Source organism: Tachysurus fulvidraco, chromosome 10, assembly GCF_022655615.1.
Source record: "Tachysurus fulvidraco isolate hzauxx_2018 chromosome 10, HZAU_PFXX_2.0, whole genome shotgun sequence".
NCBI classification, from domain to species: Eukaryota; Metazoa; Chordata; class Actinopteri; order Siluriformes; family Bagridae; genus Tachysurus; species Tachysurus fulvidraco.
The window spans coordinates 9,627,753-9,655,716 of record NC_062527.1 but is presented as its reverse complement, the minus strand read 5'-3'; the positions used below and the strand labels follow the sequence as shown (position 1 = coordinate 9,655,716).

The 27,964-nt window shown below is 39.0% G+C and overlaps 1 protein-coding gene across 2 annotated transcripts; it reads left to right on the top strand.

Moving 5' to 3' along the window:
- The first annotated feature begins 528 nt into the window (after positions 1-528).
- Positions 529-27,964, top strand: LOC113659866 (proprotein convertase subtilisin/kexin type 5). Of its 2 annotated transcripts, none has more exons than XM_027172908.2 (16): positions 529-867; positions 5,250-5,453; positions 6,356-6,424; positions 6,606-6,648; positions 8,201-8,346; positions 8,995-9,189; positions 10,371-10,457; positions 10,703-10,901; positions 12,785-13,008; positions 16,544-16,786; positions 19,657-19,902; positions 20,418-20,616; positions 22,088-22,293; positions 23,727-23,827; positions 24,630-24,801; positions 27,027-27,964. In XM_027172908.2, exons 1-16 carry the CDS (start codon positions 648-650, stop codon positions 27,431-27,433), a joined length of 2,961 nt encoding a protein of 986 aa, XP_027028709.2. In that variant the 5' UTR covers positions 529-647; the 3' UTR covers positions 27,434-27,964. The 2 variants fall into 2 exon arrangements, with proteins under 2 accessions (XP_027028709.2, XP_027028710.2); XM_027172909.2 differs by lacking the exon at positions 529-867 and adding an exon at positions 2,483-2,511.

The following is a 27,964-nucleotide window of genomic DNA, read 5'->3' as shown; positions in this document are numbered from 1 at the left end:
TGCAGTTTTGACCATGGACTCAAGCTGCATCTTATACAAAGAAGAAATGAAAGGATGTATAAATGTGGTATTAATGCATCATAACGTAGTATAAGGTTTTGTTTTTTCCCCCAAACTTAGATTTTATTTAAGCTAAGAATGACTTACAGTTCAAACAGTAACTTTAAGAGGACAATTGAATTAACTGCAATTTTACTCATCAACTGTTGAAGCTGTGGTTTATAATTAACCAAACCAGGAAAGGCAGATGATTCTTCAAAATCACAATCCCTGTATTGTAACTAAATCAAAAAGAAAAAGAATAAAAAAATATTTAAATTAGGCTACACATCAAAGATTACACTATTTTCCAAACTTCTAAGCCCGAAACATTTTCCAGTGAGTGTTGGTGAAGGAAGCGCGACTCTAGGTGGACACACACACACACACACACACACACACACACACACACACACACACACACACACACACACACACACACACACACACACACACACACACACACACACACACACACACACACACACACACAGTCACTCTGACCAATCCGCTGTAACTCGTTTACAGAAGCAGGGTTTGTTATGAAGCCGGAGCGCTGGCATTAACACACACGGCACCTCTTTTTGGAAAACCGAGATTTCTGCGCAATGAAAATGCGTTTTAGGGCTCTGCAAAACATGAGTGCGGTTTTAACGCAGCTTTTATTATTACAGCTGGGTTGCATTTTCATTTCTGTACAAGCAAAGGCATCGTCCGTGTCGTGTCCCAGCGGACAGTTCGCATTTAAGAACCGCTGCGTCTTCTGCCATCCCACCTGCGCCGAGTGTGAGGGCCATGAACTGTTCCAGTGTACCGCCTGTGGATCGGGTAAGAGATTAGCCATGCGTTGCTTATACAAATAAAAATGTCTTTCAGCAAAGCAGGTGTTATCCTTGCAAAGAAACTTTTAGAAGTTGCCCACAAGGCATTGTCAACTGGGAATTGCTGCTGAACTCTTCTGCGCATGCGCCCGAGTCTTCTGATTTCTTTCTGTTTTCTTTAACAAAGGGTAAAGATATTCATTCCAAACTGCCGACAGTTTTGATATACATTTTTCTCGTTATAGTCTCGTTATAGGGATGCTGTGCATCTTTAAAATGGACTCGGTAGCAGGAGGATAATTTATGTTTTATACACACACACACACACAGACACACACATATATAAATTTGTTATACTGAACCTCACACACTTAGCCTTTCCAGAAGGACTATTTTTATTTCTCATGCCACAGATCAACATTAAGATCATGAGTCACTTCCTCAATTCCTGCACATGTATTTTTAGCTGTTGTTGGGTATAGATGGGGGTTGTTCCCTCTAAGTTGGAGGGAAGCACTATTGTATGTATTCACATGGCAAACAATGAGTAGTAGCTCTTCCCTTTTTTTGTTACTCGTCAGTAGGGCCATGGGCGTAAATTTCATTTAACAGTGTGGGGGGGGGAATAAATATAAAATTTCTCATGAGCAATTTTTTGAAGGGGGCACAAATAATAGTCTAATTGTACTTATAAAGACATTTCCCCACAGTGAAAAAATTTGCTTTTATTATTATTATTATTGTAGCATGGAGACTGCGTCATTATGGTTGTTTTCAAAGTTTTTCTTCAAAGAAAGTAAAACTATCATAAAAATAATCACAATAAAAACAAGGAATTAAAAAAGGTTTAAAATTGTATTTAAAATTAATTATACAAAAAATCCAGTGAGGTCAGTTCGGACGTAGCACGGTGCTCATTTAGTAAATGCACACCTAAACAATATGCTAATTGTGGCCATTGATGTTAAGTTAACATTATGCCAAGTCGTCCCAAATAAAACAATGCATGGGAAACGGCTTTGGCGTGTTAGTTACAGGGCACTATGCAACAAGCTATTGTAAACAAGCCAACGTTAACTAGATAAGTAATATTTTAATCGCTAATATGGCAGATTCATGGAAAATTACATCGGTAACCAGCATTTTTGCCGCAACTAATTTATGACTGAATCTGCATCAACCAATTGCGTCGATTTGGGTAGGGACGGTAGGGACATGTCCCTACCAATATCCAGGGAACACTCAATTGTCCCTAGCAATAATTCGACCAAGCCTATATATATATATATTAAGTTACTATATATATATATATATAAACACTGATATCCGTCTGTGTCTTGTGCTTTTTTACTTATTTCATTTAACATTTATCCAGGAATCATTAAATAAGATTAAAATATTTTACAACGGCGTTCTGGAAAAAATAGCGCAACTAGTGGAACACAAACGGTTAACAGATTTACCCCTGCAATGAACCCCGTCTCTGTAAATCACCTCTCTAAAAGGATTGGCCTTTGCCTTTTTTGAGTCCTGCCTCTCTAACCCACGTCGCTGTTTGATTGGCTTTGTCTTTCTCGCTAATGTGTTGAGGTCGGCTGCAGCTAGATTCCGTTGTATGAAGCAATATGCAACGTGGTTATGCAGGTTACCGGTATGTGAGTAATAAAGTATTCTTATAACTACAGTTTTTTGCACAAAATATGGGGAATGTTGTCCCCACCAATGTCAAATAAATTATGTCCCCACCAATGTCAAAATCAAACATTTTTTTTTCAAACTACATTAAAGAGAACCGCTTTATATAAAATGAATAAAATACCCTACATAATGGAGTTCAACATTAATTGAGCTGCAGCCACACACCTGACTCGTGTGTGCAGAGTAGGTGAGATGAACTGGGAAAGCAGGCAGTGGGTCAAACCACTGTGAGCAAGGGGAGGGGGAACTACTGTTTCTAAATGAATTTTTGTGTTTGTTTGTTTCTACTCACAGAATTATTTGGGTATACATACATATATTTTTGACAATAGAGAGTGCGATATTTTTTTTTTTTTAAATGGGGGGGGGCATGACCCATGAGTAGGGCTACTGTTATCTAAGAATTTATCATCACGCCAGTGATTGACCAAATACAGAGATATGTTGTGGAAAATATATGTTTTAAAGGAGTAGAAAAGTCAATGTACTTACCTTCAGGCATAAAAGAAATACTCCAATAGATTACCATATTACATATTACCATAATTACCATAAACAAGAGTTTTTAACACCTTTCCTTTAACTGATGATTCCCTTGTTCACTCATAATGGAAGTCTAAGGGCAGCTCTTGAGGCAGACAGTAAAATATGCAACTAGCGCAAATTGAAAACTATATTGAACATGTGTACAACTGTATGTTCCTGCAGTTATCTAATCAGCCAATAATGCTGCAGCAGCACCATGGGAAAAATCATTCAGATACAGGTCATGAAATTCAGTTTATGTTCAGTTACTAAAAAGAAATGGGAAAATTGTGATTTGTGTAACTTTCCCTGTGGCATGGTTGGTGATGCCAAACAAGCTGTTTTTGAGACAAGTATTTTAGAAACTGCTTTCTGTTTTCTGGAAATTTCACATAACAGTCTTTCCCAGGAATGGTGCAAAAAAAAAAAAACCAACGTTGTGAGTTTATACGACTTCTTAAAGAGAGAGGTAAGAGGAAAATAGCCAGACTGATGTAAGCTGCCAGAAAGGATACAGTAACAACACACATCTTTGAATACACAACAGAAGCAGTAGTTAGAGTTTAGCTTGAGCAACTTTGAAGTATTCCATTAACGGTCCAGTTAATAGTCAACAGAGAACCATTGTAAGAGTCAGAGACTTCAGGATATCTGATACTTCAGCATTTGCTGATGCTTTCCTACCACCTATTCATTCCTGTAGAGTCATGTAGTTATGAATCGCAAACTTTAGATTAGCTATTTAACAATTATTCATTACTTCAGTGTACTTGACTCTTAAGTCATATTTACTTAAGATTACCAATGCGTAACAACCACCACACCCAGCACCCTGTTACAGGCTAAAAGCATTAAAAAACATATTTACAACTTTCAGTATGGATATGGGATATGATCTCTTTTTTATTTTTTAGTCTCCTTTAAATGCTTATTAAATAAGCTTTTACTCAAAAGAGCAATATTATGAGAATGTTTTGGACTTTTTGAATGGTTTACAGACCATTAGACACTGGGCATTTGAGAATAATTAATAAAAACTTTAAGTAATATAACACTTAATTGATCTGGTTTGAAATTTTAATTCTATTTCCTTGTTTTTATGAACTCTATATATAACTCTGTCAAGCGTTAATTAAAGAAGCATATGTAATAGGCTTCATAATAGTTTTATTTGTAAACTTTACATTCTCATGTTGAATTATAAAATGGAAAGAACCATACAGAGTTTCACAGAGTTTGCAGAGATCTACAGACCACATAATGGTCATCTTTTTTAAATCAATAAAGCCTTGTAAAAGTAAAATATAAGCTTAAAGTAATTTTATGTTCCATCGAATCTAGAAAAGCCGTTTGTTAGCATGGCCACAGATAACCACAAGCACAGTCTGGACTGTGCGTCTTCTGTCTTTTATTCTCTAGAAGTCTTCATGAACTGCCAGCATTTTAGTCTTTCCAAAATGCCTGCATAGCTTTCAGGCTCTCTCAGATACCCCAGGATGCATTCACTGCAGGTGGCCATACAATAAGGCTGCATACAAAAAGACCATGCTGCCAATGACATTCACTCTTGATTGCCCTTGTTTACTTATTTTCCAGTCCTGACAAAGTGTGCCAGTCGGATCACTGTTGCTATTTAGAGAAAACTTATGACGGACACAGACAGATGACAACATCATGGTTTAAAAAAAATCAAGCTCCTTATTTATTATTGTATTTTTATTATTCCATTTAATTGCATATTTGGTTTTCATTGGTAACTAATGAATGCTTCCAAATTTTATAATATATTTGTTATTTTGGTTCTTATAACATTCTTTGAATTTGCTTTGTTACGCTCTTTCTTTGTTAATCTTTGTTACTTGGCTGTGAATGTTTTTGGATGTTAGCACTTAAGCCATGTGATTGCAGGCTGCAATTTATTAAGCTCATACTCCAAATACACTGCAGGGGCCTGTAATACATTACAAAATAGAGCTTGTGGCTTGAGAAGATGCTGCCATTTGACAAGAAAAACCTATGACTGGGATTTTATGTCTGTCTCATTTTTACTCCTATAAGAAAATCTGCCACTTTTCTCACATTGGTGTCAGCCATTTAATGGCAATGGACTTGCATCACTGAGAAGGCCAACATTGAACATTAACTGAGTGTTAATGACATTTCCAGATGAAGACGGGAGAGAGCGCTTTCTGTACCAGGGTCACTGCAGAGCCCATTGCCCGCGGGAGTTCTACCCTGACCGAGAACAGTACACCTGCCTACCCTGCATTGCCAACTGTGAGATCTGTGTGAATGGCAACATCTGCACCAAGTGCAGGGAAGGATATAAAGTCCAGAGTGGAATCTGTTTGCCAGTGCCCTGTGGTGTGGGTAAGAAACTCATTTGTATGTATACTGCATAAGAAATATGTTTTTATCATAAACATCGAACAAGAACTGACAAGTAGGGAGAAGTCAGGAATATTGGCTCATAATGTACAATGGGTCTGATAAGGTTGGAGCTCATTATATTGTTCATGTTTTTTATATTTTGGTGTTGTTGAAATCTAGTATTTGTCTGGTCAGAACATGTCAAATCATTTTCTTTAACAGAAGTTATACAGTCTTCACACCACCCTGTTGATTATTTACTTGTAACTGCATGCTTGTTATTCTATTATCACACAGAAAGTTAATTAAACTTTTTTAGAATCATTAAGAATGCTAATCAGTTTTAATATTAATGTTAATATCAGTCAATAGTGTTTGGTCTCTATAGTAAATATGAATGAAATATACATAATTCACTGGAAATTTTAATTACTTTTACATTAGGTAAACAGACAGCTCGTTTTACATGATTAGATTTTTGAATGGTTCTTTTAACAATTTAACAATTTAATAGCTGTAAATTTTAAGCCTGCACTGTTTCAAACTAAAAATGACTGTATTTTTTTGTGTTTTCTGGTTTTCTCCCACAAGTCATGTATTGTAGGCTGATTGTCATCTTTAAATTGGCATTCATGTGTGAATGTGAGCTTGTTTGAGCGATTGTGGGTTTAAATCCCATCCAGGGAGTCTCCCTATATGTGCCCTGAGTTCCCTAAGATAGGCTCCATGCTGCATTTGACCCCTTGTATTATAAGTGTCATGGAAAATGGATGGATGGGTGGACATTTGTATGTTCTATTATCTCTTAAATATCATTTTAAACAGATTATGTGGGTTTGTAGTGATGCTTCATACACAGGCTTTGCATTACTTATTTTATCAACTCTACTCTTGTACTGCAGGTGAGGTCCATGATCCAGAGTCAGGAGAATGCATTGAATGCGAGACTGGCTGTAGCACCTGCTCCACTGGTAAACATGAGAGTCCTCAGTCTCACTGACAATATCTATCTTTCCTTTGTGAAAGTGATACTGTTTAAATTAAGTGCTGATAATAATTTAGTTCTTCCTCTGTTAGTAGCTTTGAAGTAACAAAAGTTATGGTCAGTTTGAAATGTTTGCTTGCCAGTGATTACTCTGTTTCTTATACCAGATGACCCAGAGTACTGTAACAGCTGTACAGATGACTACTTTCTGTGAGTTGATCATGTCATACTTTTGCATGACAGTTTTACTGACAAATTGTGTGTATATGAAGTGTGCTGTTGTCTAGGTGTGTATATACTTTTCTGTTATCTGCTGTAATGGAATGCCCAGGCTGTGCCTCGTAGGCAAGCGAACAATTCAAAGATTGTGAGCTTCTGCCTCCTGTTATGGCCTTTTCCTTCTGTGTGCATCAGGTTTCCATTGGCACATAGTCAAGCCCGGTTACCGGAGATCAACATACTTCTTTGTTAAGCTTTTACCTACCTCTTAGGGGTTTTTCCATTCCCTCTGAATTTCTCATTACAGCTTTCTACTTCTTTCGTTCTTGCCTGCCTGCTTATCTTTTTAGCTGTTCTGTCTTTCTGTGTGGTTTACAGTCATCAGAGTCATCAATAATCAAGACCCAACATTTCACATGCTTTCCTTGTGCTTGCTCTGTTGCTGTGGAGACTTTGTTCACCCACATGGTTTACTTAAATGTGAAGAAACCAGATGAAAGGACAAAGAATTTTTCTTTTGGCAGAAACACAGCATAATGTGCAATGATTTATTTATTGTCCTTTCTGATAGTAGTGTATAGTCATTGCTTTTTTTAAGAAATGTTGTCCACAAACACATACTACCATGAACAAAAATTGTTGATGCACCGGATTCTAAAGTAAAGAAGCAGATGAGTATTTGCACTGAGAGATTTATCCCCCCGGTGTTCTCTCTATGTTTCTATGTGTGTCTGCTTAAGAGCTGTGTACTAGTACAACTAATTCCAGCACCACAGCAACACAGCAGGACATGTGAAACAGTACTGAAGTCTTTGCCCATGGTGAAGTGAAAAGAACAAACATTACATCATGCTCAAGGCTCTTCCTTCTCTTATAAAACCAATATGAAACCACCTTTAACATTGTTTTGTATGTGACATCACTGTATTGTGATCCGCACACATTATTATCTTTCATGTGACCTCTGACCTGTTTTGTAATGCAATAGCCAGAAGAATGATTAAACCGTTTCAGTGAGTGGAGGGATTCGTTATTTCTGCAGGCAACATATTTCTTAGCTTACCATATGATGAGGTGTAAGAGATGAACAGTGAGTTCATGCTTTTATTTATGCTTTAAAGCTTGACTGAAGGTAGTGCAGCTACACTGAGTGAGTTGCTTTGTAGGTGCTAGTCTACTCTCTAGTTTGTGGGCGGACTGGGTTCTCTAGTTACTGTTCACCGAGTTCAGCAGGCTGCCTAAGGCGTTTCTTTGTGCCGCTCAGCCTGGGAGAGAAAGGCTAGAGTGGAGTGAACTGCTAGTAATTTTACCTTTAAAATATCATTATTCTCTCATAACCTGCACATCATATTCATGTACATGTTTGAATTACTCCTTATGGTCACAGCTTATTATTCTTTTTTTTTATCTTCAAGCATTTAATTCAGAAATTACTATGAATTACTGAATAATGACAGTGAAACTAAAAGGAAATGTGTTTAATATGGTACCGCTTAGTAAAGATGATTGAGCCACAAAGGTTTGTTGACAATTCTGTGTGTAGGTACAGGCACCAGTGTCGACAGCACTGCCCCCAGAGGACCTACGAGGAGTCAAGCAGGGGCGTGTGTCTCAGCTGCCCAGAGTCCTGCTTAGACTGCAGGAGTGAGACGCTCTGTCTGATCTGTCAGCCAGGCCAGTTTCTACACAGTGCGTATAACATTCACCTTTTTCCGTAATTTTCTCTGTATGCTTTGTAACCTTTCAAAAAATGGTTTGATTCCTGCTTTCTTACATACTACAATAAGTTATATGATTTCATTATATACAAATAAGTGTGCACGTGTGTGAGATCATGATGGTAAAGTGAGCACAAGTGCATTGGGGTCATGATACTCATTTGACTTGGAAATACACACCTACAACTGAATGCAAACAAGCAAAATGCAAAGTGTGGAATCTTTTGTCAGCATTGTGAAAGCATAGCAATGCAGTGGCAATGTTGAATGTACTCTTACACACAGATGAAAGAAATTAGGTGTATTAGACAAGATTAAAGATAAATACATAAGAATATTCTTTTTTGCTTTTGCTACTGTACGGATAATTGGATTTCTCTTTTTACTGTAACTGTTTTTCTTCTATTTTGATTTCACTACATGTAGTGTGTGTGGTTGTGTATGTGACAAATACAAATTGAATTTAAATATAAAGATATATGTTTATTACATTAATAAGACAAGTTAAAGGAAGAAAAACTAAATGAAAAACCATATGTTCTGAATGTTTGATCTCTTTGTAGATCTCTGTGTCCTCTGAGAATTTTTTAAGAAGATAAAAGATTTTTTATGCTTTCAGATGGTGCCTGTGTGAATGAGTGTCCCCAGGACATGTTTGGAGATGCCAGAGGATGGCGCTGCCAGCCCTGTCATTCCTCATGTCTAACCTGCCATGGCCCAGGAGCAAGAGACTGTGATAGGTGCAAGGGCTTGAATAGTCCCATTTACGGGAGGTGTCCCGTCATCAGCTGCCCTGAGGGCCAATACTTTGATAGTATGTATGACAAGAGCCCCAAAATTATGACAGCACTAGTCTTTACACTTAGTGTCTTTTACACAGGAATTATTACACATGAAATATAATACATCAATTCAGTGATATTAATGAAACTCTTCATAAACAACTCCACCATCCTGACAGAGTAAACAGATTGAAATGATTGCTGTTGTATCTTGCATCTTGTATCTCTCATAACAGATAAAAGTACTGTCAGTTGAAGTAAATAACATTGATTTTTTTGGTTATAATGGCAATTTCCAAATTGTCAGATACATTAGACCACAAGTGAAAAGTTAGCCCTTGAAGTTGATCTGTTAAAAGCAGGAAAAATGGGCAAATCTGACTGACTTTGACAAGAATCAACTTGTGATGGCTAAACAACTGGGTCAGAGCATCTCCAAAACAGCAGGTCTTGTAGGGGTGTCTCTGGTATGCAGTGGTTAGTAGAGAACAAAAGTGGTCCAAGGAAAGACAATGATCTGCTGGGAAATATTTGAGTTCTGGCATTAATGTGGATGTTACTTTGACACATAATACCAAACTAAACTTTGTTGCAAATCAAGTAAAACCATTCATAGCAGCAATATTCCCTTTCAGCAGGATCATGCATGTTGCCACGTTGCAAAAATTGTCCAAGAATGGTTTGAGGAACATGACAAAGTGTTCAATGTGTTGACTTCCAAGGAAGCATTTGCTGCATGTGCTGGGCAAACAAGTCCATTTCATGGAGACCACACCTCTCCACTTACAGGATCTGCTAGCTGATTGATGGGTTTATATGGTATAACAACTTGGCACTTTTTGAGTAGGTTTGTTGAGGAGTTCCTTAGAATTTTCTTTGCAAATAATGCAAGCCCCACCTCTGCTGGACACTTTTTAGTGTTGCATGTTGTATAATTTATTAAGTAAATAAAGTTTGCATTACAGTTTGTCAGTAACAATTCTGTAACAATTATGTTAAAAGAATGTGATATTTGGGGTTTTTTTTTATCGTTTTATTTGTATATGAGGGTTTTTTCCCCATCATTAGTTAATTGTCACTGACAGAACAACATTGTACGTAGATCAAATAGAATTTTGGTATTTTGCCACGCTAAAAGTTAAAAACATTCCATATTGAATGGAATTTTTCAACATGGTGAAGAGTCGGTCATGTCTTATTTTCCTGTCCGAAGGTGGGACTCGTGACTGCCGTTATTGCGATGTGTCCTGCAGGACATGCTATGGTCCAACAGCACAAAACTGCAACACCTGTTCAACTGGTAATGTAGAGAAGACAAGTTAACTTTTTGCTTAGTTATGGTTTAATAAAGAGGCTTTACCAGTGTATTCCACTGACAAGATTTCCTTTAAATATCTCTGAATGTGTGATTTGCAAAATTATGGATTCTAAAATGATCTGCCTTATCTCTATGGATCTGTAATTACTCTCTATGTTTTTCTCCCTCTCCCTTTCTCTCTGTTCTCTGTGTTCACTTCTGTCACTTCTTGCCATTGTTCTGTGTAGGGTATATGTTGGAGCAGCAGGAGGCAGTGTGTGTACATCATTGTCCAGTAGGGTTCTACGGGAACAGCTCCAGTCAGCAGTGTGAGAGGTGCTCGAGTAACTGTGAGACGTGTGACAGTGGAGACCAGTGTTTGAGCTGCCAGAGTGGTTCCTATCAGCTCTTTCTGTTCCAGGGCAGCTGCTGGTCAGAGTGTCCAGAGTAAGTCAACCCAGCATTATATAGTGATTTATGATGAACTAAAGCTAAAGTCTTGTTTTTGTGGAATAGTTTGTATTTCACAAAATCTAATATTAGCAGTGGTAACATTTTTGAGTGAGGTTGAAATAATATTAACATTGTCAAAATAATTATAATTTATTTTTTTAACTTAATATTTACATTTGGGAGCCATCCTTATCCCGATCAACTTACAGGTCCTGTGATTTGAACTCACAACCTTCTATTCAGCAGCCAAACAGCTTAACCACTTAGCTACCACTTTTATTACTTCTAACAGAAGAAGCGAGTTTTTTGTATTACCTATCAAGTGTCATCATTGCAAACAGAATAAGGATACATTTGGACACCAATGACAAACAATTTGGATTCCTTCTAACACAGGGCAGCAGAGGTGAACCAATATAACAATAGTGAGCTATAACAAACATTTACATTCATTACGCAGTTGGAAGCTGGTGTGCTGCTCAGTTCCATGTTATGTCTTTGTGAACACTATTTAACTTAGCTAAAATTGGTAGTTAAAGTAATACATTGCCTGGCCAAATGACACCATATGCATTTAATGATGCAAAATATGGAACAGCATTCCAATGAATAATTAATGCAATGATTTATGTGTTTTAGCTGGCAAGAATTTATATATGCCTAACTTAGATAAGCCTAACCTAACTAAGTTTCATTTCATGAACAACCACCAACAAAAAGATGTTACTCTGTTTTTTTTTTGAAGCAAAGAAAACAATTAAGGAGACTGCTGAAAGTACTGGGTTAACCAAAACTGTCCAAATCATTAATAAAACCTGAAATGGTAGTGCTAAACCGTCATCTTCGTGGAAGAAATATGGGCGGAACAAATTCTCGAACAATCGTGATCAGAGATGACTTAAGCATTTGCCGAAGTCAAATCATATAACTCATGAATAGAACTCATGGCTATGTTTAGTAGTGAGAGTAAGAGCATTTTCACATGCACAATGAGAAGAGAACTCAAGGGATTGGGAATAAACAGCTGTGTTGCCTTTAAAAAAACACTTGTCAGTAAAGGCTGATCGAAATAAAGGCTTCGATTTGCTAGCTAACATAAAGATTGAACTCTGGAGCAATGGAAATAGGTCATGTGGTCTGATTAGTCCAGAGTGATGGGTGCATGGGGTTAAGAAGAGAGGCAGATGAAGTGATGCAGCCTCCGGGGACAGTGTTATGATCTAGGGTTGCTTAAGTCATCAGGTTCAGCAGCATTATGTACCAAAATATGAAATAAAATGACTATGTGAATATACTGAATGACCAGGTTTTTCCATCAAAGGATTTATTTTTTTCTTCCCTCATGGTATGGGCATATTCCAAGATGAATGCCAGGATTCATCAGGCTCAGATTGGTTCAGGGGGCATGAAACATCATTTTCACACATAGATGAGTCACCACATAGTCATCTGTGGTCAACCTGAACCCCATTAAGAGTCTTTGGGATGTGCTGGAGAAGACATTACGCCGTGGTCTGCCTCTCCTCTATCGTCTATTCAAGATCTTGGCGAGAAGTGAATGCAATACTGGATGGAAATAAATGTTGTGATGTTACCTAAATAATGACTGAAGGAAATTAATAAATAGGAGCTGTCCATTTTCTGGTAAACCTACTTGTCCACTGGTTATCTATGCATAAAAAAGTAGTAGCACGGACACAAACACTGATTTTACTAAGTACCTATGCTACTGACTTACATTTATGCATACTGTATTTGGCAGACATTTGTCGCTTTTCATCCTGGTCAGCTTTTACAAATTACTTTTGCATTTAAGCTATTCAAATGCTTTGTTTGTGTCTGTGTGTGTTTGTGTGTGTCTGTGTGTGTTCTGCCAGTGGTTATTTTGAGACAGCAGAAGGGACTTGTGATCCTTGTGATGACCTTTGTTTGACCTGTGATGGGAGCAGAACTCAATGCCTTGCATGCAGAGATGGACGTTTCCTGGAAAACAGCATGTGCAGAGATAACTGCTCAGTGAGGACCTTTGCTGCTGAGGATGGCACATGCAGACGTTGTGGCCCTCACTGTGACACCTGCATTGACACCAGTGCATGCACCAGTAAGTGTATGTGTGAGTTAGTGTTAATTTCGTCACCTACTTTTTAATTTAGTCTTAGTCTTAGTCTTGTGCCAAATGTCCTTGTTAGTTTTAGTCATATTTAGTCATTCACATATCTTTTTTTGTTAGTCAAGTTTTAGTCGACTAAAAGTCTTTCAATTTTAGTCTAGTTTTAGTCAAAAAATTGTAGTCTGTTTTAAAATAACACATTAATGCTGATTAATGAAAAGGCCAAGATCAAAACTGTAGGTATATATATTACCAACTTAATGCAAGTTATACATGGTATTGCACACACCATTGCTGATGATATTTGGAGCAATATTACATGTAATTGCTAAACTTGATTCCCTTACATATACATTTGCTTTTAAGCCTAATTATTAATTTTGATTATGATGTGATTGTGACAGGGGTGTGGGAATAGGTTTCAGGTTGGGGGTGCTGAGTTTTTTCAGTCACCTCTTTTGAATAAGAAACAATATCAATGCTATAAAACTTGTCAAAACTCTGCAAATCACAAAAGTATCAGTGAGAAGTTGAGAACACTCGTTTAAACAGTAAATATCATTTAACACAAAAAGCCTGCCTAGACGGTGGACCTGTGCTCAGGATTTTTTATTTATTTATTTATTTTGAGCGGCGTGTGGACAAATTCTTTCTACGCACACACTATTTTATTTCTTGATAACAGACCGCTGCTAACTATAACAACCGTTGCCATGAAAAACAGAGTGTTGCCATGGAAATACAGGATTCTAACCGTAGAGACGGAGCGTACTATTTTCTTTAGCGGAAGCAATACAATTGTTCGTCTCTAGGTTACGACCGTAACCCTAGTTCCCTGAGGAACGAGACGCCGCGTCGAAACGCTATGGGAACGCCCCTGTGTCACCTCGCTCTGAACCACGTGTGTAATCTGACCAATAGGCGTTGGGATGTGACGTCATCGGTGGGTGATGTCGCGTAAACAGGAAGCTACAAATGGCTGCGAGATGGACAAGACACTAGCTCCTGCGAGAGAAGGTAAGCACCGCAGGGATGCAGGTAGTGTGGCACAGAGATGCAGCATCTCATTCCTCAGGGAACTGGGGTTACGGTCATAACCTAGAGACGTACCCTTTCGGAACTCGAGCTGCGTCGAAACGCTATGGGAACTAATGTCCAATCACGCCACACTAACCAGACCCTGCTTAGAGAATGAGGGCCTTGGCACCTGCAAGTAGGACAGAGGAGCCCGGGGTGGCTCTGAGGTCAAGGTCATAGAACCTGACGAAGGTCAGCGGGGTGGACCAACCCGCAACGTCACAGATGTCTTGGAGTGCCACTCCAGCAGACCAGGCCGCGGAGGCCGCCACACTCCGGACCCCGAGCGTGCGGGGAAGCCAGAGGACTCATGAGCCAACACAATCGCATCCACTACCCATCTGCTCAACGTCTGCTTAGCGGCCGGGAAACCCTTCCTGCTGCTTCGACTTTCTCCTCGGACTCGTCCTGCGGAGGTAAGTGACCAGTGCCATGAGCCCCAGCAGGGGGCCATGAGCCCCAGCAGCCTCTGGAACTGCTTCACAGTGAGTGGCTGGCCTTCCCGCACTCTCCTGACCGAGGTGAGGATGACTTCGACCCGAGCAGGTGACAACCGTGCCTGCATCCTGGCCGAGTCCCATATCATGCCCAAAAAGGTGGTTCTCTGTGCTGGAGAGAGCATGCTTTTGCTGGCGTTTAGCCGAAACCCAAGCACCTTCATGCAGGCGAGGACGACATCTCGATGACGAAATGCCTGGCGCACCAACTGAATCAACCAGTCGTCGAGGTACTTTAAAATGCGCATGCCCTGGAGCCGCAGCGGGGTCAGTGATGCGTCGACGCATTTCGTGAAGGTGCGGGGCGAGAGTGCCAGGCCGAACGGGAGGACCCGGTATTGGTAAGCTTTGCCCCCGAAAGCAAACCTCAGGAACCTCCTGAGAGAAAGTACACGTCTTCCAGATCTATTGTGGCGAACCAGGCCCCGGACCTGATCTGAGTCACGACCTCCCTGAGGGTGAGCATCCTGAACCTGAGCCTCCTGAGAGAGCGGTTCAAGGAGCGTAGAATGGGACTAGAATGGGACGCAACCTGCCATCCTTTTTCGGAATGATGAAGTACGGGCTGTAAAAGCCTGACTCTCGAATCGAAGGGGGGACCACCTCGATGGCTCCTTTCCTCAGGAGTGTGCACACTTCTCGTTCCAGGACCAGAGCCTATTCGGGTTCCACCAGGGTGGGACACATCCCGTTTTAACGGGGAGGAGAGGACGTGAACTGAACCATGTAGCCGTCCTCTATGGTCCGCAGGACCCACCGGGAGACTCCTGGCAGCTCCTCCCAAGCTGTCAGAAAGTTTCTCAGGGGAACCAGCCCCTCGGGCTGGCCTCTGACCCACTCAGAGCAGCTGGGGCCAAGCCCTGCAGCTGATGGCGCCTTGCACAGCACAGCTCGATCCTTGTCCGGGAGGTCGGACAAGGTGAGCCACAGATGCCTTTCAGTGGCCACCAGGGCCGCCATAGACCGACCAATGGCCCGCGCCGTGTGTTTCGTGGCTCGAAGAGTCAAGTCGGCAGTCCGACGCAACTCCACAATATCAGCGGTCCCGGAGCTAAGTTCCTCACCCAAATCTTGTAGCAGGTCAGCCTGGTATGCGTGCAACACACCCATGGTGTGGAGGCAGCCCGCGGCCTGACCTGCTGCTGCGTAAGACTTCCCCGTAAGGAACACCTGAGCCTTTAGCGATGATGCTACGCTAGGGGAGAGATCAGAAAAACAGTGCTTACGTCACGTCCCAACACCTATTGATCAGATTACACACGTGGTTCAGAGCACGGTCACGCAGGGGCGTTCCCATAGCGTTTCGACGCAGCTCGAGTTCTGAAAGGGAACAGCAGTTTCGTGTTACAGCCACAGGCGTATGAGACCTGTAACTTGAGCAACAGCGCGAAGCAGTGAACTCGTTCTGAATATTTGAAAGATGAAACAGCTGATGAAAAAGCATAGACAATTGTAGACGAAAATGAAGAGAGATTTTATCTTAGTTTTTATTTTATACAGAACATTTTCGTCTCGTCTTTTTTCGTCAACAATAATGCATGTTAATTTAGTCTTAGTCAGCGTTTTGGACAGTGGTGCAGTCTTGTCATCGTCTCGTCTTAGTCATGAAAAAAAAAGTATTAAAAAAATATTTCGTCTCATCTCGTCTGACGAAATTAACACTAGTGTGAGTTGGTGCGTGTGTGTGTGAGTGTGTGTGTGTGTGTGTGTGTGTGTGTGTGTGTGTGTGTTTGCAGTTAAAGGATGATGTTAAACACAAAGATAAACACAAAGATAAATACAAAGGCAATAAAAAGGCCTAAAGCTACCTTTTAAAAACAAAACAAATGATAGAGTCTCCATCACAGAGCATCCAAAATATTGAGCTTAATATTAAGTTCAGATCATCAATTCTCTTTAATCCTATCAAGGTCATGCCCCTCATGTATATTCTTTTTGTATGTGTTTTACAGGATGTACTTTTCTTTACCTTCTTTTGAATGGTATGTGTAAAGCCAGCTGTCCAGAGGGCTATTTTGAGGACTTGGACCAGGGTGTGTGTGTGCAGTGCCATGAGTCATGTGCTACGTGTTCTGGGCCTCTCTCCGATGACTGTGAGAGCTGTTCCTCTCTGGCTCCGAAACTATATGAAGGCACATGTTCAGAGGACTGCCCCGCTGGCACCTACTACCAGACCACCAGCATGGAATGCCAGGGTAAATTTACTTTGCACATTAGCCAGTCGTGGTTAACAGTAGTTATAGCACCTAATTAGGCAAACAGAATAACACATAATAGCATAATATAACATCGTGTACATTTAACAGATCCTCATTCTTGTTTAGCAGCTCTTCAACTCCTCAACAACTCCACCCAATATGTAAAGTAATTTGTTTAATGAACATAGGTAATCAAAATCAAATGAAATTTTATTTGTCACATACACATACATACAGGGTACGACATGCAGTGAAATGTTTTTTGCATCTATCCGGTATATAAGCGTAAAAAAGGAATGCAATTTAGAATAAAAAATAAACATAAACCAAAAGAAGATAAAAAAGTAGAAACTATATAAGAACTATATAAAATATGAAAATATATGTGGAAAAATAATGTACATATATACATAAATATACATATACATAAAAGTGTATGGTTTCTAAAAATTGTCCTTAAAGTGTCCATGTGCCATATGCTGTGTAAATAGTGTATATAGTGTATAAAGTGGCACTGTGCTGTGCAAGTCCAGAGTTAATGTGACAGTCCAGAGTTAAAGTGTCAGTGCAAAAAAGGTGTGCATAAAAACAGTGAAGATGGAGGCCATTCGGAGTCTAAACCAGGAAACACCCAGTACTAGATCCACCCAGTAAACACCCAGTACTAGATCCTGGGTGTTTCTTGGTTTAGACTCCGAATGGCCTGCGGGAAGAAGCTCATCTCTAGGGAAAACCTAGAATATTGACCATTACAATATTTTAGTTTTCAAGGTTGCCATTTCTGGAATTGAGTGTACAGGGGTTACATTACTACTTATTTCACGTAATCAGAATATGGACTCCAAAGCAGCATTTATTGGCTAATGACTGCCCAAGAGGACATCTGACTGACATGTAAAGCAACTAATCACAGTTTTGTTCAGCGTTATTTTTAGAGCTTGAAAATGTAAAGTTGATGTCACAAAACAGACTGGTGTTCAACCATTGTTCAACCATCATTCATGCTAATTAGTTATAATGTGAACTTCACATAATCCAGCATACAGCTCATACTCATAAGCTTCTTTCTGCCATCAAGGAAGTACAGCATCACAACAGATTTGTTTCAAGGCAGATCGTTAAATCCTGGAAATGCTGTAGAACAAGTGTTTCACATTTTGCGTGCCATATGAATCACGCCTTCAAACAGTGTTCTGAGGCTGAGACTACATTACTATAAATGTTTATTAGTTGACCAGTAATTCATAGCAGGAGTCATCTTTTCCAAGTAAAACACTGTTCTTTTTTGTCTGGCAGCATTGTGCTGAACTACATTTCAGTTAACAACTGTTTACAGACTACAAACCACATTTTGAGCTTCACTGCTTTGCTACCCTTCACTGATTCATTGGTCAAGCAGTATTTTCAAACAGATTATCAGATGAAACTTGGCAGGTTTGGTAAGGTCAAACAACAATGTGAACCATCAACTTTGTACAATGAATGTAAGACATTTTTAAACAGGGAGAGTGAGTGTGAAACTGAACACAGGTCTCAATAGCTGGGTGACTGGGCAACGGAATGTGTGTGTGCGTGTTTCTGCCAGCTGGGAGTTGGAGATCGTGACTGGAGTTACTGTAACATGAGTTTCATTCTTCTCAGGCTAAACTTGACATGGGGTTTGATAACAAATAATAAATGCAATGTTAGAGAGTTCTTACAACAAATGTAGACTTTGTGGGCATTAAGAGACTTAAAAATAATTGCTCCTTTTATATTACACTATGATCCTCATTATGATGCTTTAATCATGAGAAGCATTTCACTTAAGTCAGTATTAAGCAATGATCTGTACACACCAGATGTTCTTTTGTATTAACTCTACTGAGCAAATATAATTTTTCTTCTGGGTCCTTTCGTGTCACTGACACCATGTCACCGTGACACGTAAATAGGCACGTAAAATAAATACCTATCAGGATCAAACTCATTTGACAGAAGATAATGATCTTTATATTTGCTAAGCAAATTGTGTCATTGAGCAGAATGAGTGCATTGTTGAATTTTAACATCCCTGTTACATTGTGACGCCTTTAGGTTGCTCAATGTGGGAGAGTTTCTCACAAGCATTCAGATGGAAGAGAAATGCTGTATACAGTGCTTATATTAGAAAATAATGAGTTTCCTGCAGTCTAAATTCTAAATATTTATATAACTATACTCAAACTTTATGAGTTGTTGATCACATATTTCTCAAGCCAAATTTTAAGCCATATTTTCATTAATAACCAAAGACACAGCAATGCAAAACAGTATATTCTCTCATTGTCCACTATATTAGGAAGACCTTGTACACCTGCTCGTTTAGGCAGTTAACCAATCAACCAAAGAAGTGGAAGCAGCACAACTCATAAAGTCATGCAGATGCAGATCAAGAGCTCTGGTTAATGTTCTGATCTCCTGGGATTTTAAACACAACAGTCTCTAGATTTTACACAGAATGGTGCAAAAAAAATCCCTTGAGTGAGAGATTAGTTCTGTATGAGGAAAAATTTTCTCTTTGTTGATAAGAGAAGTAAGAGGAAAATGGCAGGAAGTCTATAATTGTCACATCTGGGAGGAGGAAGACAGATCCATACACAGAATAGCATCAAATAAACAGGGTTTAATAAATAAACACAAAACAGGAACAAAGACGAAAACTATACAGGACAAAGGACGAGGGTACACTGACTATGATTCTGCGCTGCCATCGGCAAGGGGACACGTGACACGGAACATAAACAGAATCACATGGCCAAAAGTCCGGGCTGAACCGTAACAATAATGAACCATATAATCATTTTTTGTATAACCGTGTATTAATCAAAGTTTTCTCATGTCTCTAGAATGCCACCAGACATGTGCACTGTGTACAGGCCCAGAGGCCACCCAGTGCACTCAGTGTGTGAAAGGTCTAGCCCTGGACCCCAATACCATGATGTGTGGCGTGACCGGAGACTCAGACTGCCCACCCAGAACCTTTCTCCATGCCAACCAGTTCACATGCCAGGCTTGTCATCATCACTGCCAGTCTTGTGAAGGCCCCGCATCTACAGATTGCCAGACCTGTGCCCTTCCCCGATATCTCCATAGTGAGAGTCATTCATTTCATTTAGCAATTGAATTGTCTTTGTAATTTTTCATAAGTAAAGGAGTTTTTGTTGTGCCTTAAAAAAAAAAAAAAAACAATCAATACTGAAAACACATTCCATAACAATCATTTTATTAGAATTAGTTATTTGTTATGTACACATTTGGGAGATGAGTGATTTGCATTTGATTTTCATACAATCAAAAAGCAACAATTAATTGATCTTTTAGCCATTTTTGCAAAAGCTTTTCTAGTTCATGGACAGAAATAGTATTTACATAATACCTGAATGATGATCATGGCAGAAAAGTGTATAGTTTTTTACCTTCCATCCTTGGTGGTATTACATGATGATAGTTTCGGGAAAATATATATATTTTACTCCACTTTATTCAGTATATTTAGAATGCGTTGTATTAGCTTGCTGTAAACAAAATGTAAAAGAAGGAAGAAGGAAAACATTTTCTGTGTTTTCATTTAATCTAGATAACAAAGGCATGTTTTGTGTATTCACAGATAACTCTTGTGTGACTGAGTGTACACTAGGCACATACAGTGCTCATGAGGAAGCTGATGGCATTGAGCTCGGGTTCTGTATGCCGTGTGATCATGTGTGTGCCACATGCTCGGGCGCATCTTCTAAAGACTGTCTGAGCTGCTCTCCTGGTTACTTACACCTGCTCTCACATCTGTGTGTGCGCCATTGTCCTACAGGGTAAAACACTTCACGCACACTTCTTCAGTTCATGTGGCACTGGCCAAACATTTAGACCTTAGTTATGTTTTCAATAGAACATTAAAGAGCGAGTGATGATTCATTATTGATTCAGTCGTCTCATAATTTTCTCTCATTATGAATCATTATGTCTTTTCAGAAGATGGCGTAGTGTTTTCATAGCTTATAACCAGTGGTGTAGTCTACGTGATACGCAGGTATACGCCGTATATCCACTAGGAAATGCCAAGGATTTCCGTATACCCACTTAAAAAGCGTGAGGATACGTAACAATATCGTTTTGTGACAGAACTTTCATTCATAAATTCACCCCGTCTGTGGTTGCGATTGCGAATCACTTACGTTTTTTTACCATTGGGGCTTCCGTGGCCTGTGACCTGATCTGACGTCACCTAACGAGGAGGAAAATTAGTTGCTTGGCGGTGTTTTTTGGCGCGAATTAGAAATTAACTAACTAATGTAAAAGAAGATATGAAACGAAAGCAGACTCAAACTACACTCTGAGTGGTTTCGGAAGCCTGCACCTTAGTTTTTTACACTCTAGTTTTTTTGTAGTGAGTATACTGTGATTTTTTTTTTCCCCCCTCCCAGCCTCATACGCACCCATCCTAGAGCGACACCCCATAGGCTCCACCACACTCACTAATGCATAAAATATGCATCTACATGTAATTGAGAGCATTATTAAAGACTACTTATGTGTCACAAAAGACAGCTGATAAAACCTGTCCTCCAGGTCCATAACATTTAAGGCTAAATGTAATCAGACAGTTGGCAGCACCTACTTTCACAGTAGGAAAAAATATAGACTATGAAAGTCAGTGGGTGCTGCCAACTGTCTGATTACAGCTGCCAACTGTCTGATTACATTTAGCCTTAAATGTTATGGACCTGGAGGACAGGTTTTATCAGCTGACTGTCTTTTGTTGCTTATAATAAATTGGAATGTTGATGACACATAAGCAGTCTTTAATAATGCTCTCAGTTACATGTAGATGCATATTTTATGCATTAGTGAGTGTGGTGGTGCCTATGGGGTGTCGCTCTAGGATGGGTGCATATGAGGCTGGGAGGGGGGGGGAAAATCACAGTATACTCACTACAAAAAACTAGACTACACCACTGCTTATAACACATGCAAAGATAGCACGTGTTACAACAAATATTTGATTCTGGTTCACTTGTTTTAATTAGCTTGATGTTCCATGTCAGAAATTATTGCTCCGGATTACAGTGTAATGTGTTTAGATTGCTGCATGTTCTTGAGTTTTATTTTAAGTGTCCTAGAGTAATAAGATAAGAGTATTTCAGTTACTGAACAACCAAACACATTTTTTTTTAAAACTAGCTTTTGTAGGTAAATTATCTTTAATAACCCTAGAGTAATACTGAGGCAGTTATCCAAATGCTGATCTTGACAGGGCCTCAATTTGGATTTTTTTTTTACAAGGTACTACAGTACAGGCAAGCACTGTGAGAAGTGTCATGAATCCTGTGAGATGTGCTCGGGCCCGGAGCCGGATGCCTGCATGGTGTGTGTCCCACCTCTCCTTGAGCTTCAGGGCACCAGAGTGTGTGTGGAACACTGCCCTCCACGTTTCTACCAAAGCGCACACACCTGTCGACAATGTCACACTAGCTGCAAGAGCTGCACAGGTACAAGCTTCATGCACATTAATAAGATTTCCAATTGTACTTATACCTGGTATGTGTACAGACCAGAATGGTATATTATTACTTCTGGTTTTTAAATATCCTCTGTCTGAAAAACTGCCTAATGTTTAAAATATTGTATGAAGCCATTTTATACTGACGCGTGACTTTACAAATTATGTATTTAATTACTTTGTAGTTTGCTGTAATCAAATAATGTATTTACTCCTCTCTAACAAGCTTTGTTTAAATAATTATTTTAGACTATGTCCTGTTTGTATTAGCAGGAGGAAGATATTTTAACAGATCTTTATCCGAGACTATAAACCACTTCTGCAATTTACTAAATGTTGTTAAATAAAATAGAAGTGAAGCCAGTAAGATATTTTACAATTGCTCTGCTAGGAATGGTCCACTACCAATAATAACAGATTAGTGCTGGTCATATTGTGGTCCATTTCCGGTGATGGGCAGGCTTAAGTAATTGCTCATAGCAACCAAGGAGCTACAGTAAGTAATTTCACTGAAGCTAATTCATGCAAATATTTAATCATATACAGTAATCATGTGGCAGCAGCAATGCATAACATCATGTGGATAAAGGTCAAGAGCTTCAGTTAATATTTATTTTAAGCATATGAATGTGGAAGTACTAATAAAATGCTAATACTAAAAACTAATACCATGTTATGGAAATTTATCAAGGTGCTGCTGCTACAGTGTTAGCTGATTGGATTAGATACTTATGAAAGAGCAAGTGTTCAGGTGTTCCTAATAAAGTGGCTGGTGTGTGTATATGCCTATACGGTATATCTATGTGGTAGTTACATTTGGGGGAAAAATGTTTAAAGATTGTTAGTATTAGTAATTAGTTTTCCTTTTAAAATGTCTTTAATAATATGTACTTAATGTGTAATACAACCTAAAATTTATAAAGAGTAATTGTCTAAATTCACATAAGGGAAAGCAGCTTTAGTTTTAAAATGAGCGATACTTTTTTTGTGTGTGAAATCTGAGTACATTCTAACTATATATTCTAATTAAAGGCATTCATTTCTGGTGGAATATGATGCAAAAAATAATAAAGTAAGAAGTGTGAAATTTAGTTCTATCAACTATCAACATCATTATTTTTTATCTTCTTTTATACAAATAGCTGATAATGATGTAATCACCATAATATAAATGCCTTTATCACAGAATGTATGACGTTAGTTACAGTTACTGGAAATTGACCCAATCTAATATCTGTTACCATGTCCTGTACATTGAATTTTAATTTATCTTTATGTTTTCATTGTTGCCTTACAAATTCCTTATCAATATTGAATCCAGTGTTCAGCAGGATTCGATAAAAAATTTGTAAGACTATAATGAAAATGTCCTTCTTCTTCTGTTCACATAATGACTCTTTGTAAATATGTGTGTGTTTGCAGATAACACACCTCAGAGCTGTCTGACGTGCGACTGGGGCAGTATCTTACAGGAAGGGGTGTGTTATCCTCGTTGTGAAGAAGGCCAATACTACTCTCAAAATGTGTGTACAGTGGCAGTTTGTTTGTTTGAGTGTTTTAATGCTTGTTGCTTCATAGTGATATTTATAGCAGTGTATACTGTAGTATGAATTTCAACATTTATTCAAAGCCAAGTCGTCAGTCACAGCAATAAAATGGGTGCAATGGCAATAAAATGGTATAAGGAGTAGTAAAAGCTAACACCCAGGACTTCAGGATTACACCTGCTTATAGTGACATGGTGTAGCTTAGTGTTTGTTCTGTTTACACACTGAGAGCAATATTTGCCCCCTTTGCCTCCCTAAAGATGGCTCTGTTTTTTGATTCAGTAAAATGAGCAGTAGTGTTAGGCAATGTCAGTAATACCCTGTAGTGATCTACAGTACTGAACTATAGCAAGACGCTAGTAGGAATACCTGCTCAGTGTGTTAAAATACAGCTCATTACTTTAAACAAAAAATTATCTGTATTTACTCATTGTACTGTAAGTCAGTGTATTAAGGAAGACTATTTTAGTGGAAAATTGAATCTTTGTGCTTAGTTTTATAATTATGCTGTTAATAGTGGGTTGAGTTGACTGTATACATAGGCTGGGTTTACAGAACACATTAGTGGCAAAACAAGATGGCCCTCATATTAAGAAATAATTATAGAACTGAGTCAGGAAGACTGCATACTTGTCACAGTGCAGGGCTGCACATTGTTGTATGGTATTTTGCTCACCACACCTGTGAATGAATTAATAAATAAATATCATTAAAGTGATACTGATAATGATACTGTTCTTCAATGACGTAGTGTTTGTCCATGAATTATGTTGAGCAGGAGGTGTGTGAGGCCTGTGATGAATCCTGTAAGCACTGCTCTGGACCTGGGCCTGAGAGCTGTTTGACGTGTCATCCAGAGTTTGGACTGCATGCTGTAACACGACGCTGCTTGGTTTGCTGCCAGCCTGACGAACCAGCTAAGAATTGCTGCCTCTGCCACTCAGCTTCAGGTGTACTCTCAGTTTACCTCTTTAAAAGGAAATGTAAAAGGGTAGAAACTGTGCAAGGTCCTTAATTAAATGGATAAGTGTACTTCACTTTATTTCAGTCTTTAACATAACTGAGATTTTTGTTGGTTTGGATCAGCTTTATTAGACAAGCTGGAGCAATTCGAACAGTGCACATTTAACATACTGGGCACTGTGCATCAGTGTTGCTCTGAAAATGGAATGGACTTATACAAAAATGATTACGTGTGTTACGTCCTTTTTTATTTTTGTTTTCTGTTTTGGGAGGTGTCTGTGTTTCTGTGCAGGATGAACACTGATTGGTCTCTAAGGCCCAAGGTTTACCTGGTGCCATGCCCTGCCTGGTCAGCTAACTCCCTGTGGCCTATAAAAGCCTCCACCACCTCTTCCTGTTATAGCTTTTTGTCTAATTTGCTGTGTTTGGTTACTTGTTTGCTGCTAACTAGTATTGTGCGAGACTTGCGAGAGGTTTGTTGTATTCATTTGTTCAGCCGTTCCTGTTAATGCTGGCTATTGCCTGTCTTTTTGACGTTGATTCTGGATTGCCCCTGTTTGGACTTATTAGCTAACCTGTAAATATATTTGTATATAGTATTATTGGGGAGGTAGGGAGACCGATGCCATTTTTGTTTGAACCTTTTATTGATTGTGTTTTGTTCAGGGAGGTAAGGAAGTAATTTTCTTTTCTTTTCTTTTTGTTTGCCAAGTAGGGAAGTTAAAGGGTACAATAATTAGCTGATTTTGTTTGTTATTTTGGCCTTGTCGGCTCCCGAAGACATACCCCCAGCTGTGAAATTGTTCTTCTCATTAAAATCTTGTTCTTTCAGTTACCTCTATTTCCTCATACCCTTTCATGTCGCACATTCACCCCTAGACAGGGCATAACAACATGTAAAACAAATAGTTAACCACATAAAATAGTCACACTAGACTGTGACAAAGTGACATGATAGTGCAGTGATTGTCCATTTAGTTAAAGAAGATAATTTACATGGATACACAAAGTTAAGAAAGTAGAAAAATAAAGGAACTGCAGTATAGATTCAGGTTATAGGATGGGGTTTAATTTATAGTCGGGCAGTACTTGATTTGATCCATCTGTATCCCTTACCAGAGGAAAGAATTGAACAGATGGCATGTGGGGTGTGAGGGATTCCTTATAATTCAACAAGCCTGTTTCCAGACACATGTTGTGTACTGGTCATGGAGGGAGGGCAGGTCAGCTCAGATGACGCGCTCTGCCGACCAAACTACTCTTTAAAGTCTGCACTTGTCCAACGAGGAAGCCGATCCAAACCAGACAGGGACTAATGAACGTATTATACATTCAGTGGTAGCCCTAGAGAATAGGCACAGCAGCTAATTCTCGTGTTACTTGGGAAACTTGTGATCCAACTGCAGGTGGACGCTGGCACAGAGAGTTTGTTGAAGTGTAGTGAAGGATATCTAGAGTGATTATATTAAAGATTGAATAACAGTCAAACTGAATAACAGTTATTTTACGTGAAAAAATTACATGATAATTATAGGTTTGTTAATCAAGCAAACCTATAATTATCATGTAATTTTTCTGGTTTATCAGGTACTGTGAGTAGTTTACTGTAAGGCTTTCTGGTATCTAGCCATCCCTTATTATGTGACCATCATCATCAGAAACTAGAGTTTCAATAAAGTGACTTAGTAAAATAAAATAAATGAATTACAGAGAAAGATTGTCTGGACCTTCCTCTTTCTCCTGTTACTTCCCCTTTTTTGAGCTTATTTCAAAACACCTACGTTCGTGTGTCACTTATTAGGGCTGCTAATTTTTGCATGCCACTGCTCTCAATGTGATTAACCACATAGTTTTCTGTTGTCTAGTTTTTATTTACATTTATATAACACTTGTCTTTTATAACAGTTTATCTGCGATTACTTCTGTCTCTTTAAAGTTGCCCATTTGAATTATTCTATTTATTTAAAACAGTTTTTTTTCTTCTCTGTTTGTTCCTGTACTTGATTCCGACAGGCCATTTGATCAGTGGTGTAGAGCTTTGTTTCCTGTTTTTTTTTTTTTTTTTTTTTGTCACTGGACCTGTTTTCTAACTGTAAGAGAATGAGTCAGCAAACTGTTGAATGTCTGTGTGCAGTTATTTTTAAACTATAGTAATATATATATGTACTATAGTATATAGATAGTAATAATAAACTTATTCTTTTTTTCACAGCTTTGTGTTTGGAGACTCCGGCTTCAGCACATAATAAGGCTGAGGATGACGAGTTGAATCTGAGGTCCCGGGTATATCAGCACACGTCTGCTGCCCTGCCTGCTGCTCTGATTTTGGCTGTTGTCCTTGCACTGGGCATCTTTGCATTGGCACAAGCCCGTGCCAGGAAGAGGCTGTGCTGGAGGCAGAGTTACGAGAGACTGAGCGGGACAGCGGGCGCCAGGCCTGATCCACGGACCATGCCCCATGGCGTACCCGAGCCAGAGGACAGTGGAGATGATGCAGATGTTGTTTACACAAGTCGAGACGGATCCATCTATCGCCGTTATGGATTTATACACAAACCTGAGTCTGAGGAAGAGGAGGGGGATGAAGCCAGTGAGAATACACTCCTCAACCGAACATAAAGAGAGCACAAGGCACACTGAGGCAATCCCTGAGATTGTAATCCAGAGTTCTGAATTTTATATTGTAATTGTTTACTTTAATTTGTTTTATCAATAAAATGAGGTTTGGCATGCAGCATACATGTTCTCTCACTGTAAAATATTTTATATGTAAGTAACATGTATAATGCACCTGTTTTGTATTTGAGAATGAATGGTTAGTTAATCTTTATAGAGTGCAGTAAAATCGGATCATCTAAATGAGGAATTGTCAATAAGCCTTTAAATGTTGTAGCAGAAAAAATCATCTATAATTTCCAACACATACATAAACAAAAATATTCTTTGTAACTCTGAACTCATTGTGACTGTAGTTTCATGCTGTAACTATTCTGTCTTCCTTATGTACCAAAATATGCAAGTTTATCATGTGGCATTTTCCGTTTTGTAAATATAGCTGTAATTGATGAATTGCTTACTCAATTGGCAGTTCATATTGTAACAAATCATTTGTAATGTTCTATTTGTAAAATAAAATGTAGATAAAATGCA